The sequence below is a fragment of the Microtus ochrogaster genome, unplaced genomic scaffold (genome assembly GCF_000317375.1).
Source record: "Microtus ochrogaster isolate Prairie Vole_2 unplaced genomic scaffold, MicOch1.0 UNK48, whole genome shotgun sequence".
In the NCBI taxonomy this organism is placed as follows: Eukaryota; Metazoa; Chordata; class Mammalia; order Rodentia; family Cricetidae; genus Microtus; species Microtus ochrogaster.
In genome coordinates this window covers 235682-246786 of record NW_004949146.1, presented here as the reverse complement: position 1 = coordinate 246786, position 11105 = coordinate 235682, and the positions used below count along the sequence as shown (strand labels likewise).

The 11105-nt window shown below is 44.6% G+C and overlaps 1 protein-coding gene across 2 annotated transcripts in view; it reads left to right on the top strand.

Annotated features, from left to right (window-relative positions):
• The first annotated feature begins 1004 nt into the window (after positions 1 to 1004).
• The window catches only part of Gosr2 (golgi SNAP receptor complex member 2), a 17845-nt gene continuing 7744 nt past the window's right edge, over positions 1005 to 11105 (top strand). For both annotated transcript variants that reach the window (XM_026777188.1, XM_005369385.2), the window contains exons 1-4: positions 1005 to 1105; positions 7030 to 7094; positions 8666 to 8774; positions 9606 to 9738. In XM_026777188.1, the coding sequence (XP_026632989.1) occupies positions 1077 to 1105; positions 7030 to 7094; positions 8666 to 8774; positions 9606 to 9738 (336 nt within the window). In that variant the 5' untranslated portion in view covers positions 1005 to 1076. The remainder of the gene's footprint in view (positions 1106 to 7029; positions 7095 to 8665; positions 8775 to 9605; positions 9739 to 11105) is intronic.

Sequence of the window (11105 nt, the reverse complement as noted above, 5' to 3'; positions counted from 1 at the left end):
AACGGTCCTAACATCAGGGATGGCTGATGTTGATTGCTAATTTGGCTTCAAGGTATGAACCTTCTCAATAGACAGAAGAGAAACTTCAGGAATGTGTTTTGTTCACGTTCCTCCCCCTCGTGTCTGTGCCCGGTACATAGTAGATGTTCAGTGAGTTTGAGAGGAAGTGGGAAACTTAATGTTAGGGAAAGAATGAATATGGGCAGGCGGTCTCTTGGAACACGAAACTGGGAGGGCTGCAGGATACAGGAAAATAGTCCAACTCACAAAGGAAGAGGAACAACTCCTCCCTTGGGAGGAACTGTAGATAAGAACCTAGATGGATGGAAATGAGATGGGCCTAGGTGAAGACAAGTGTTTGGGCCCTTCCAAATCCTAATCCAAAGGTCACCCGCCCTTCGCGTCTTTTAAAAATTTCCCATTGACGACAACCCCAGCTCAATTCATTATCTTTGGATTTAATGGGATTTTTCTACCTTTTGGAATGCTTATTTGTACACAGATCGTATTTCCTTCTCTAGTCCAAGCTCTGAAGAACAGGAGGAATTTGGTTGTTCCACGTCACACAGGACACAAACTAACCACTCACTGTGGGCTGAACAGAAATCAAGAAGGAGATGGGAAGACTAGTGGGTGGACGAGTTCGAAACAGGGAAAGCATTCGTGTTGAGGAGCGAAATCCCCAGAACAGTAATCACAGTTTAAGAAGCCAAGCCGGAAATCGCTGTGAAGAGCGCTGTAGAGAAAGTCGCCGGCGACTTCTCGATGAGGCTCTGACGTCAGTACCTCGCGACCGTCCTCTCCGATACCTGATTCAAACCTGAAACTGGACTTCAGCAAAAAAACCTCCACAGTCGCTCCCGCTAGGCCAAGCCTCGAGCCACACTCATCCTTTACACACTGTTTTCTCTCCACGTAACCCCTTCTCCGACCTCACAAGCCCCACGGGACAGGCACAGTCGCGGGCGCCCTACTCAAAAGGGCGGGTCCTGAGACCGGAAGCCGGAAACCGGAAGCCGGAAATGGGGCTGTGAGGACGTGTTCCGAGGAAGCCGCAGGCCGGCTCGCCCGGCGTCATGGAGCCGCTGTACCAACAAACGCACAAGTGAGGGCTGCGTCGGGGAGCGGGCTGGGCTCGGCCCGGGAGGCGGCCCCTGGGGCTCGGGGCTTTGGCGACTGCCATTGTGGAGGTCGAGCGTTTCCGCCAGGGGCTGCTCCCTACCTCTCAGCCCCTAGCGGGATGTCCTCAGCTGTGAGAGGGGCCGGTCTAGGCGCGAAGTCTTGGGCCGGGTAGCTCCTGCTGCAAGCCGTTGACTGCCTTTTGGACAGGAAAACTAGCACTCCCCCACCAACTTTGTCCAGCACCCGCCAGCTTAGTCCTCGGCTTGGTAGAGCTTCAGGAACAGAGATGCAGTTGACGAAGCTTGTGTCCATGAGTTCATTGCTCACCGGGAGTGTTAGGGGTTGTATGAAAAGTGTTTTGTGTTTTTGATTGGATATTAAGAACATATGTTTGTGACACAAAGAAGTGCAGGTAACATAGACTATTATTGTCAGTCATATTTGATTACAAGTTAGTTTTAAGGAAACTGAACATTGAGTTTTAGATTAGGGTCTCATAGCTAAGTTAGTTTATAGTGTCCTGTGTTTTGGCACCTTGCCAAACATGTGCTGGACATGGTAAGGGGCCATACCTATGCTATTTTAAGAATTTTCTGTAGCTATATTAGGACAACACCAAAGTATCATACTCCTTGGGTCTGAAAATGAAATAAACTAGTCATCCAGCCTCCCTAGTAAACTCATAGCAGAAGGAATGGAAATAAGACGGTGGCTGTTTTCTTTCTTTCTGGTATTCTGAGGTTATGGTTTTCCTTTTCCTTCGGCAACAAAATGTTTGATTTGGGAGAGGGAAAATAAGGAAATTGCATTATAATGACAGTTTGCATATTATATAAAAAGTGTAGGAAGAGATAAAAAGGCTAGCTTTTGAGCCACTTGGGAAGGAATGAAACAGAAAATTACACTCACGTTGCTAAGAACAGGTCCAATACCCAGCAAGGCACAGAGGCCTAGCATTGCATTGAGGTTAATCTGCTAGTTGCTGAGTTGGCAAAACATACATAGAACATACTCATCTCTCTAGAACTTTGAACTTGAGCTGTGACTATCTCTTACTGTGAAAGTACACTGACATTAAATCAATTATTTAAAGTCATTTAACTGGAAAAGTCCTGAGCATGAATGAATGAAAAGAAGAGATGAAAACAGGACATTTTATACTTCAGTAATAATAATAGTTCACTAAGGTGAGCTTCATGAAGAAGCAATAGCCAGACTTCCATTTTTGAGATACTTGTGTTTGTAAATATGGTTACATTTGTTCCTTGTGTTGTCCAGTCTGCCGTGCTCAGTCTCATTTCTAGATGGTGCAGGTTAAATATGTCTTGGATGCAAACAGCTCTATAGTGAACAGGCTTTCCAGGTGGTTTTATTGCGTAGGTAGTTTTAAGAACTGTTATTTCTAGATCAACTTGTCAGTTTGCCTTATGAGGTAAAGACTAGCTACAGAGGCAGAATGGAAGATGTGAAAATCACCAGGTGGTTTCCACTGCTGTGTGTGTGTGTGTGTGTGTGTGTATATTCAAGACAGGAATTCCCTATATAGCTGAGATTAGCCTGTGTGTCTCAGGCTGGCCTTGAATTTAGAATCCACCTTCCTCTTTGTCTCAAGTGCTAAGATGACAGGTGAGCACTGTCACACCCAGACCAACCCACTACTCTGTCTGTCTTGTCTTGTCTTATCTGTCTGCCTATCTATCTATCTATCTATCTATCTATCTATCTATCTATCTATCTATCTGAGATAGAGTCTCACTGTATAACCCTAGCTGTCCTGGAACTCTCTATGAAAATCAGGCTGCCCTAGAACTCACAAAGATCCACCTGCCTCTGTCTCTTGAGTGCTGGGATTAAAGACATGTACCACCACATTCATGACTTTAAAAGCAACAGCAGTTTAATTTGATGCTGTTTAGGTTACACAGCATTTTCATACTGCATTGGGTTCCGCTGTCTTCCAAATAATTGTTACTATTAGCAGCTCAGTTGTATATTTGAGACAGGGCACCAAGGAGTTAAATGACTTGCAAAGTGTCTCTCAGCTTCCATAGTGAACTCGATCAGTTCAACTTAAAAAGAAAACAAAACAACAGCAATGCCTCTTGCTTAATATGTACTCTCTCTCTGCTTGGCTATAATATCACCCATATCCATGGTGGACTCCATGCTTAGAAAAACCTGAGACTTCTTTTTCTGTCATGTCTACACCCCAAAGTCATATTTGGGTATCACCCATCACTTGACTGTGTAGGTGTTGTCTGGTTCCCACTTGAGTGGAAGTGGATTCTCCAAGTGCTATCTTAGCTTCCCCCATGCCAGTCACACATGCCATGCTGTTTGCATTTATTTCCTAGCATGGAATGTGGAGGCTGGGCTTTATTGGTTGTATCTTTTCTAATTCATCTAGAGCCAAACAGAACTTATAAATAGAAATTAAATGGGGAACATCAGTAATTTCTTAAAATTATCCTTTTTAGCTTAGTATAACAAAGCTGGCCAAAGAGTGTTTTTAGGGTATTATTATTGTCTTGCCTGCCCTTGAGAATCTCAGACAAGAGCTTCCATTCCAATTCTGTCTTTGGTCATGAAGACCCTTTTAAGTTCCCAGACAGTTCATGGGCCTGGTGTGGCACAGGCAGGGGCACTTTCCTTTTCTTTTTTTTCAAGAAGACAGCATAATTGTGCAATTTGTAATTTGTTTCCTATGTAAAGCTGAAATATGGTGTCTTGGAACATGTACCTTTTGCTTCGGCGACTCCCTTCAGCAGAAGTAGGAGACAAACCCTTTTCTACTTCTTTCATCCATTCCAATCATTTGTTTTATTTATTTATTTATTTATTTTGGTTTTTCAAGACAGAGTTTCTCTGTGTACTCCTGATTGCCCTGGAACTCACTCTGTAGACCAGGCTGGCCTCAAACTCACAGAGATCCACCTGCCTCTGCCTCCTAAGTGCTGTGATTAAAGGTGTGTGCCACCACTGCCCAGCTCATTCCAGTTATTTGAAGAGCATCCTTTGGTATCCTTGTTTAACCACAAATCTCAATCTGTACTGTCTTCAGGCCTCATTTACCATAGATACCATGGAAGAAACCAACACATCTTTAAATCAGCCAAGATTAGAGTTATCCTCATTGTGTTCTTTCCCACCGCAGAAGACCTGTAGTTTCATTTCCGCTTTCCCATGGGTCATTATGGCTGAATAGCCCGTTTGTTGTTGAATGTATGAGTATATGAATAAGTAAGTAGTGAGTTTCATTAAATCATTAACATCTGGAAAAACCTATTTTTCTTAGTTATTTATGAAATATTGCAAACACATAAAAATAAAAGTAACATCACCCAGTGTTAGGATTCATATTAATATAAGTGCTCCAGATAATTGATTTATAAACAAGCTGAATCAAAAGCACCTGTATCTGTTCTCACCGCCAGAGCTTGCCAACCTCCTCACATCATTTTATTCTTCTTAGGCTTGTGTTCACAGGCAGTGTGTGCTACTTGTTGTCTGTGGTCACATCTTCCTTCCTTCCTTCCTTCCTTCCTTCCTTCCTTCCTTCCTTCCTTCCTTCCTTCCTTCCTGAGATAGGTCGCTTTATTATGTAGCTCTGACTGTCCTAGAACTCACTATATAGACCAGGCCAGCCTCAAACTCAGAGGTCCATCCGCCTTTCTGTCTCCGTAGTGCTGGGACTAAAGTCATGCACCACAGTGCCCAGCTCATGAAACATAATTATTTCTGAAAATAAAAAAAAAAGTTCAAAGTTCCTTGTGTTTAAGGGTTTCAAATAAAGGACTGTGTGTGGATCTATTCAGTGAGAGACATATCAGTACTGCTAATAATAACTGCCGAACTGCTCATCAAGAAAAAAAGCAGATTAAATAAAAGCAGGATTGGCAAATAGCTCAGTGGGTGAAAGGGCATGCTGCCAAGCCTTATAACCTGAGTTTGAGCCCCAGAACCCATGTGGTGGAAGAAAAAACTAACTCCTGCAAGCTGTCCTCCGGTCTCCACTCTTTGGCTCGATTGCACCTTCACACACACTAAGTAAATAAATACTTATAAATAAAAACTTGATCTAGTCATATTAGTGTGGGCATTAAGTCTTTAAGATAAGATGATATTGAATGGAAAAAGGAAAACCTAGTACATTAAGTATTTGTTTATGTGCTACTGATGCATTTGCTTATTTCTTGATTTATTGAGTCAACTTCCATATACTTCTTAAGAATGGGGTTGGTTATGGGTTTTTTGTTTGTTTTGCTGCCTCTATTTTTCTTTTTCTTCTTTGTTGTTCCTGTGGGTAATGACACCAACTTTTTCTTTGCTTTAAGCCACCCTTACAAGTTTACTTCATTGCCTATGTCCTACTTCTACTAATAGGAATCCTAATTTTCCTGCCCCTCAAACCACCAGTCCCTGCTGTTGTCCTCACCCAGGTGTTCCACATAGCAGTTGGCTCCATCTGCATCCCTGTATCAGCCTCTATCTCCACTGCCTCTGCCCCACCCCGCCCCCTCCAAAGCACCCCATATTCCCTTTCCTGAAGCAGCTGACAGGTTGCTTCTCGGGGTCACAAGGCTTGCCTTGGCGCATTCAGGAAGTCTTAGACAGCTGATTGGGTTCTGGTGCCATAGGTCACACTTAGAAGTTACAAGAACGCCCTGAAAAGGGCTAGAGACACACTGAAGCAAGATCCGGGCTCCTGGCTGGTCCTGATAAAATTTGAGGTCACGGTATATAATGTTCACAGTGGAGAAAAGCTGTTGTACTTCCCCTTAAGGGCGGGGGATGAGACCTCTTTCACACAGGCTCTGTGCAGAGAGCCTGTATAAGCTTAGGAGGCATTGGGGCTAACATAAGCTGCATTCCAAGAGCTGACAAGTGATGGGGAACCACTAAGAAAGATTGAAAGGTGACTTTGGCCTGGAAAGTCTCCAGAGAGTGCTCTGGGCCTAATGTCTGGGACCTGTTGCATTTCCAAATAAATGGCAGTTCCCCCTGTTGTCAGGGAAAGATGTTTACCAAACAGGAGATACCTATCTTTCAGGGCCTACTCCCTTCTGCTCTTTCTCTGCATGCCCTTCAAGCACTGCTGCTGCTTTTACACCACATGAAATGCCTTGCAAGCCTTCTGCATAGCTTATTCTATGGTGACATGCACAGCCAACACTGTGGAGGCTGAGGCAGAAGAATCACAAGTTCAAGGTGAGCCTCAGCTACATACAAAAATGAGATCTTGTTTTAAAAACAAGCAAACACAACTCCTTCATCCACAAAATGGCAGTTTACACTTTCTCAGCCCCAGCCTTCCTATTTCCTTTGCCCCACTGTACACAGCTCCTCCCTCAACTTTGTTTGCTTCTGCTTCTTTGTTGGTTTTCTCGTAAATCTTCTCAGGGATTTTTCATGTCCATCTGGCCTGTCAGTTCCTAATTACATTGTTTCTCAGGGGCAAGGATTGTATCTCCCTTGCCCTTTGACTCTTGGTAGGCAGACCAGTGCTCAGCACATTGGGTCACAGAACAGAGAGTGGGATTGGCTGGATCCTCGGTGAGGTTTATCGCCTGCTGTGTGGCCTGGAGCAACTTTTATGACCTTTCTGGGTTTCAGTTTTTATTTATAAAATGAGAATGGTGATAGTGCTTTTCCTTTCAGGGTTATTGACTTAGCCGTGTCTCAGATACAGTAAGCACTCACTACATGCTAGCAGAATTATTATTAGCATTAGGATATTAGAAATGATGCCAAAATGGGTGGCCTAACGTGCCACATCTAAATTGTACAGTTCAGCAGCACTGTCAGTTGAAATCAGTTGTAAGATGCCATTAGAACAAGTTGTCTTTCCTGACTGAAGTGCCAGTGATTATTCCTGTCTCACTCATTTCCTCCCTCTTCCTTTGATAGGCAGGTCCACGAGATCCAGTCTCACATGGGATGCCTGGAGACGGCAGACAGGCAGTCTGTGCACTGTGAGTAATTAACCAGGCAGAGCAAAGTCCTTTCTCTGATGACACGAGGCTAATGGGCTGGGTTTCCTGACTGCATTCTGCCTTGGGGGCTTAGTGACTCAGCATGGAATGAGTTGTTAGGATGAACAGAAAAACCTATGGCCAAGTCTCAGTTCCCTGATTGTGCCCTCTGGAGTCCACCAGTTTTTTTCCCCCATTACCCTTCCACTCAACCTGACATGGCCTTATGGGAATGGAAGCTCTCTCTCCATCTCTCTTAATCGTATTACCTAGTCTGAAAATTCAGACATGTTGACCTAGAACTGGCCATCTCTCCTGAGCTGAGAATTCTGGCTTCTTAGTAGGATTATCCAAACAACTAGCAATATTAATTAGTTTAGTTCCCACACCAGTTTCTTTTGAGAAGCATGTGGGGTTGTGGTTTGTAGTTTCATTCCTGTTCCAAGCAAAGGGCCTCTCTCTGAGCCAGCCTTTAGACCTCCCACAGAAGCTCTGTTTCTGTTTCCTCTTTTTCCATGGCTCCTCAGCGTGGCCCTTCCCTTAGCTCTGCACTCTGCAGCGCTCTAGTCTAAGCTGTGTTTGCTGCAGGTGTAGGGGCCTAGGAAGGGCTGGTGCCAGGGTTGTCATTTCTTGGTGGGGAAGGCAGCTGCCTGGATGCTTGCTTTGTGCAGTTTAGTTTCTGCCCACTGGCCTTTGTTTGCCTTCCCAACAATCTCACTGTTGCCTGATTAGAAATGGAAAGAGGTCATTTTGACAGCCTTATCAGAGGGGCTAAGGAAAGTGACTATCACACTCCCTACCTCTGTGGGCTCTTTCCTGGGTCTTTCCTATTGATATGTGGTCTATTCTGAGGGCTCCACATCTCGGCCTACCCATGCTTTCAGAACGCCTCTGGGTGTTTCCATACTAATTTCCCCTTTCCTTTATGCTTTTTTTTTTTTTAAGCATCCCTCATCTATGAGTTCAGTTGTTCGCCTTTTTACTAGAGGCTTATTATCCATTTCTGATACCCAACTCAAATAGAACTATATAAAAAAATTTAGCTTAACAGAGTTATTTGGACAATAAAAAAATGTTTATTTTCTAAAGGTGGGTGTCTAAAGTCTGTTTCTGTTTCCTCTTTTTCCATGGCTCCTCAGCGTGGCCCTTCCCTAGAAGACAGGTAGACATGACTTCTACTTTAAAACCAGGGCAGCTAACAGCTATGTATAGCTATGTGTGTCTGAATGCATATAAGAACACACATGCTTTAAAACAATATACCTTGAATTAATTCATCTTTGTATTGTGCTCCTTTTGAAGTATGCGTTTTAGTTTGTGTTATGGAAAAATGTTTTATTTATTACTTTTTGGGGGGTGGGGTGAGACAGGGTTTCTCTGTGTAGCCCTGGCTGTCCTGGAACTTGCTCTGTAGATCAGGCTGGCTTCTAACTCAGATCCAACTGCCTCTGCCTCCTGAGTGCTGGGGATAAAGGTGTGCATCATCACTGCCCGGCAAGATTTGTCACTCTTAATTTAAGTTCATTATCTTTTTTCCAGCAATTATTTTTTTCTCTCTCTCTTTTGTGCAGTAGTAGAAAATGAAATCCAAGCAAGCATAGACCAGATATTCAGCCATCTAGAGCGTCTGGAGATTTTGTCGAGCAAAGAGCCACCTAATAAAAGGCAGAATGCCAAACTGTAAGTGTTGATCCCTGACATGGCTCAGATACTGCAGGCCCACCCAGGCAGCCTCTTGTCGCACTAGAAACTATAGAATATTCTGAAAATCTGGGTACATACTACAGAAATGAAGCCTATGCAAAGATAGTCTCCCTAAAATACACAATTCTATCTAAGTTATACATCCTCTAAAATTAAAGGAGGAGGTTTGTGACTCAGAAGCCTGTGATCATCGTCCCATGCTTCTTTTGTGGGTGATTGTGATCTCTTGTTTCTTTGAGGTCATTCTGAAAATATGAGACCCTGAAAGTATCATGCAGCTGGGGAGTTGGGCTCTGTGGTTTAGTTCCCACTGGCTTCTGTTGGGCTGAAATGCCTTGTCCTAATCGCCTCAATCAGTCTGTTTATAATGAAGTACTGATCAAATGTTTGATATCCCACCATGAAATCAAAGGAAAACTACCCTCACCACCACTCCAAACCCTGCTCCTAAAAGTTCCATGAAACTTCATTGCTGCTCTACCTCATAGCTGCCCTTGGGCTTCTTCCAGGAGTGTGGACTAACTCACGGAAGGTCAGGAAGGGGTCATCAAGCCTGCTTCCTGTCACCTGTTCCCTGAAGAGCTGGAGTCCAGCAGACTTTAAGTAAAGCTGCTGGAATCGTATATGATTCCATCCACCTTAACCACAAGCTGCTGCTCAACTCAGCATCTTTGCTTCTCACTGTAGGCGCTGGTGTGGGCACTGTGGGGAGCCATGAGGTCAGGTCTTCCCTGAATCCAAAGCCAGGCTGCCTCAGAGTGGGCCATCCTCAGTTCCCGGAACTAATCTCTGTCTCATTAATTCCAGCCGTGTTGACCAACTGAAGTATGATGTCCAGCACCTGCAGACGGCCCTCAGGAACTTTCAGCACCGGCGCTATACCAGGGAGCAGCAGGAGAGACAACGAGAGGAGCTTCTGTCACGCACTTTCACCACTAACGTAAGCAGACGCTGGGCGGGTGGAGGCCTAAGTGCAGGTCACCAGGCATTACCCCTTAGTGCGGTGCTTGAAGCCGACCGAGGAGGAGACTAAATGGAACTGACGGGGATTTTGTACATTGTCACTAAGACTATACCTAGACGGGAATTTCCAACACGAAAACCTGAAGAGGAGGCAGTTAAATTGAGGGAATGGGCAGAGGTGGAAGCTCACACAGTCCAGGTGTTTTGTGATCTGATGGAGGCAGACCATTAGAACTTAGCCCATCTATAGAGACGCAGCTGCCTCTAGGCCCTTCTTTGGTGCTGTGTGTGTGCTTGCGTGCATGTGCATATGTTTCAAGCACTGCCATTGTCCCGTGTGTATGTTTAATTCAGGCATTGTCATGGTGTGTGTGTGTGTGTGTGTATATGTGTGTGTGGTTTCAGCCTCAGATGCATTCAAATGTTTTTGCTCCTGGTCTGAGTGTAATTTGGAGGGACGTGTTAGCAGATGTTTAGTGTTAGATGGATTGCTTTTGGAGTAGCATGTTGGTTTGTATGTTTGATTTCCTGGAAGCCCCACCCCTGCCCTCTAGCTTCAGTAGTATCGTTCTCTGCATGTGCAATGTACTGGCCTTTCCTGGGATCCTGTGTAGTGTGTTCTACCAAGTGAGGTGGGTTTGGGCTTTATATTTTGTTACTTTTTAAACCTGCCACTAGAATTCCTGGCACTTTGCACTTGTGTAACCACACTGTAGACAGAAACACTAAGGGCTATCCTGGTGGCTTTAATTTCGCACAGACTGGGTTGGGAGAGAACCAGGTGCTCTCCTTCCTGCTGTCTGACCGACACAGCCTCCTGCCAGGCAATGCCCCTTCTTCCTGATTCTCACTGGCTGAAGGATAGACTCCTCACTCCACCCCCTGCTGTAGTGCATTTCTCCAAGTGCCTCAGGAATGGCTTCATAGTTTTGTTTTTCCAGAGCAGGTGGACAGGCAGGTTGTGGTGATTAGCAAGTCACAAATACAGCATGCTGTAAGATACCGAATAAGATGGCATACTGAAAGATAGGTCACATCAGGTATTTGGGGGCCAGAGAGGACCTCTCAGGATTATTTTGTTGACTGCCATCCTGATGTGGCACCACATTCACTAGGCTCCTCAGAAACATTGACTCACCAAATGAAGCTTCTCTTTAGTCATTTTACCTATTGTAAAAGAGGATGCCTACCACCCATCCCTTTCCAGATGGGAATGAGTGTAAGGCAGGTTTGTGTGTAAAGTCACTAAATGCTTGCAGGATAAGGGGAGCCATCGATTCTCTCTTTTTGTTTTCTATTTATTTATTAAAGATTTCAGCCTCCTCCCTGCCACCGCCTCCCATT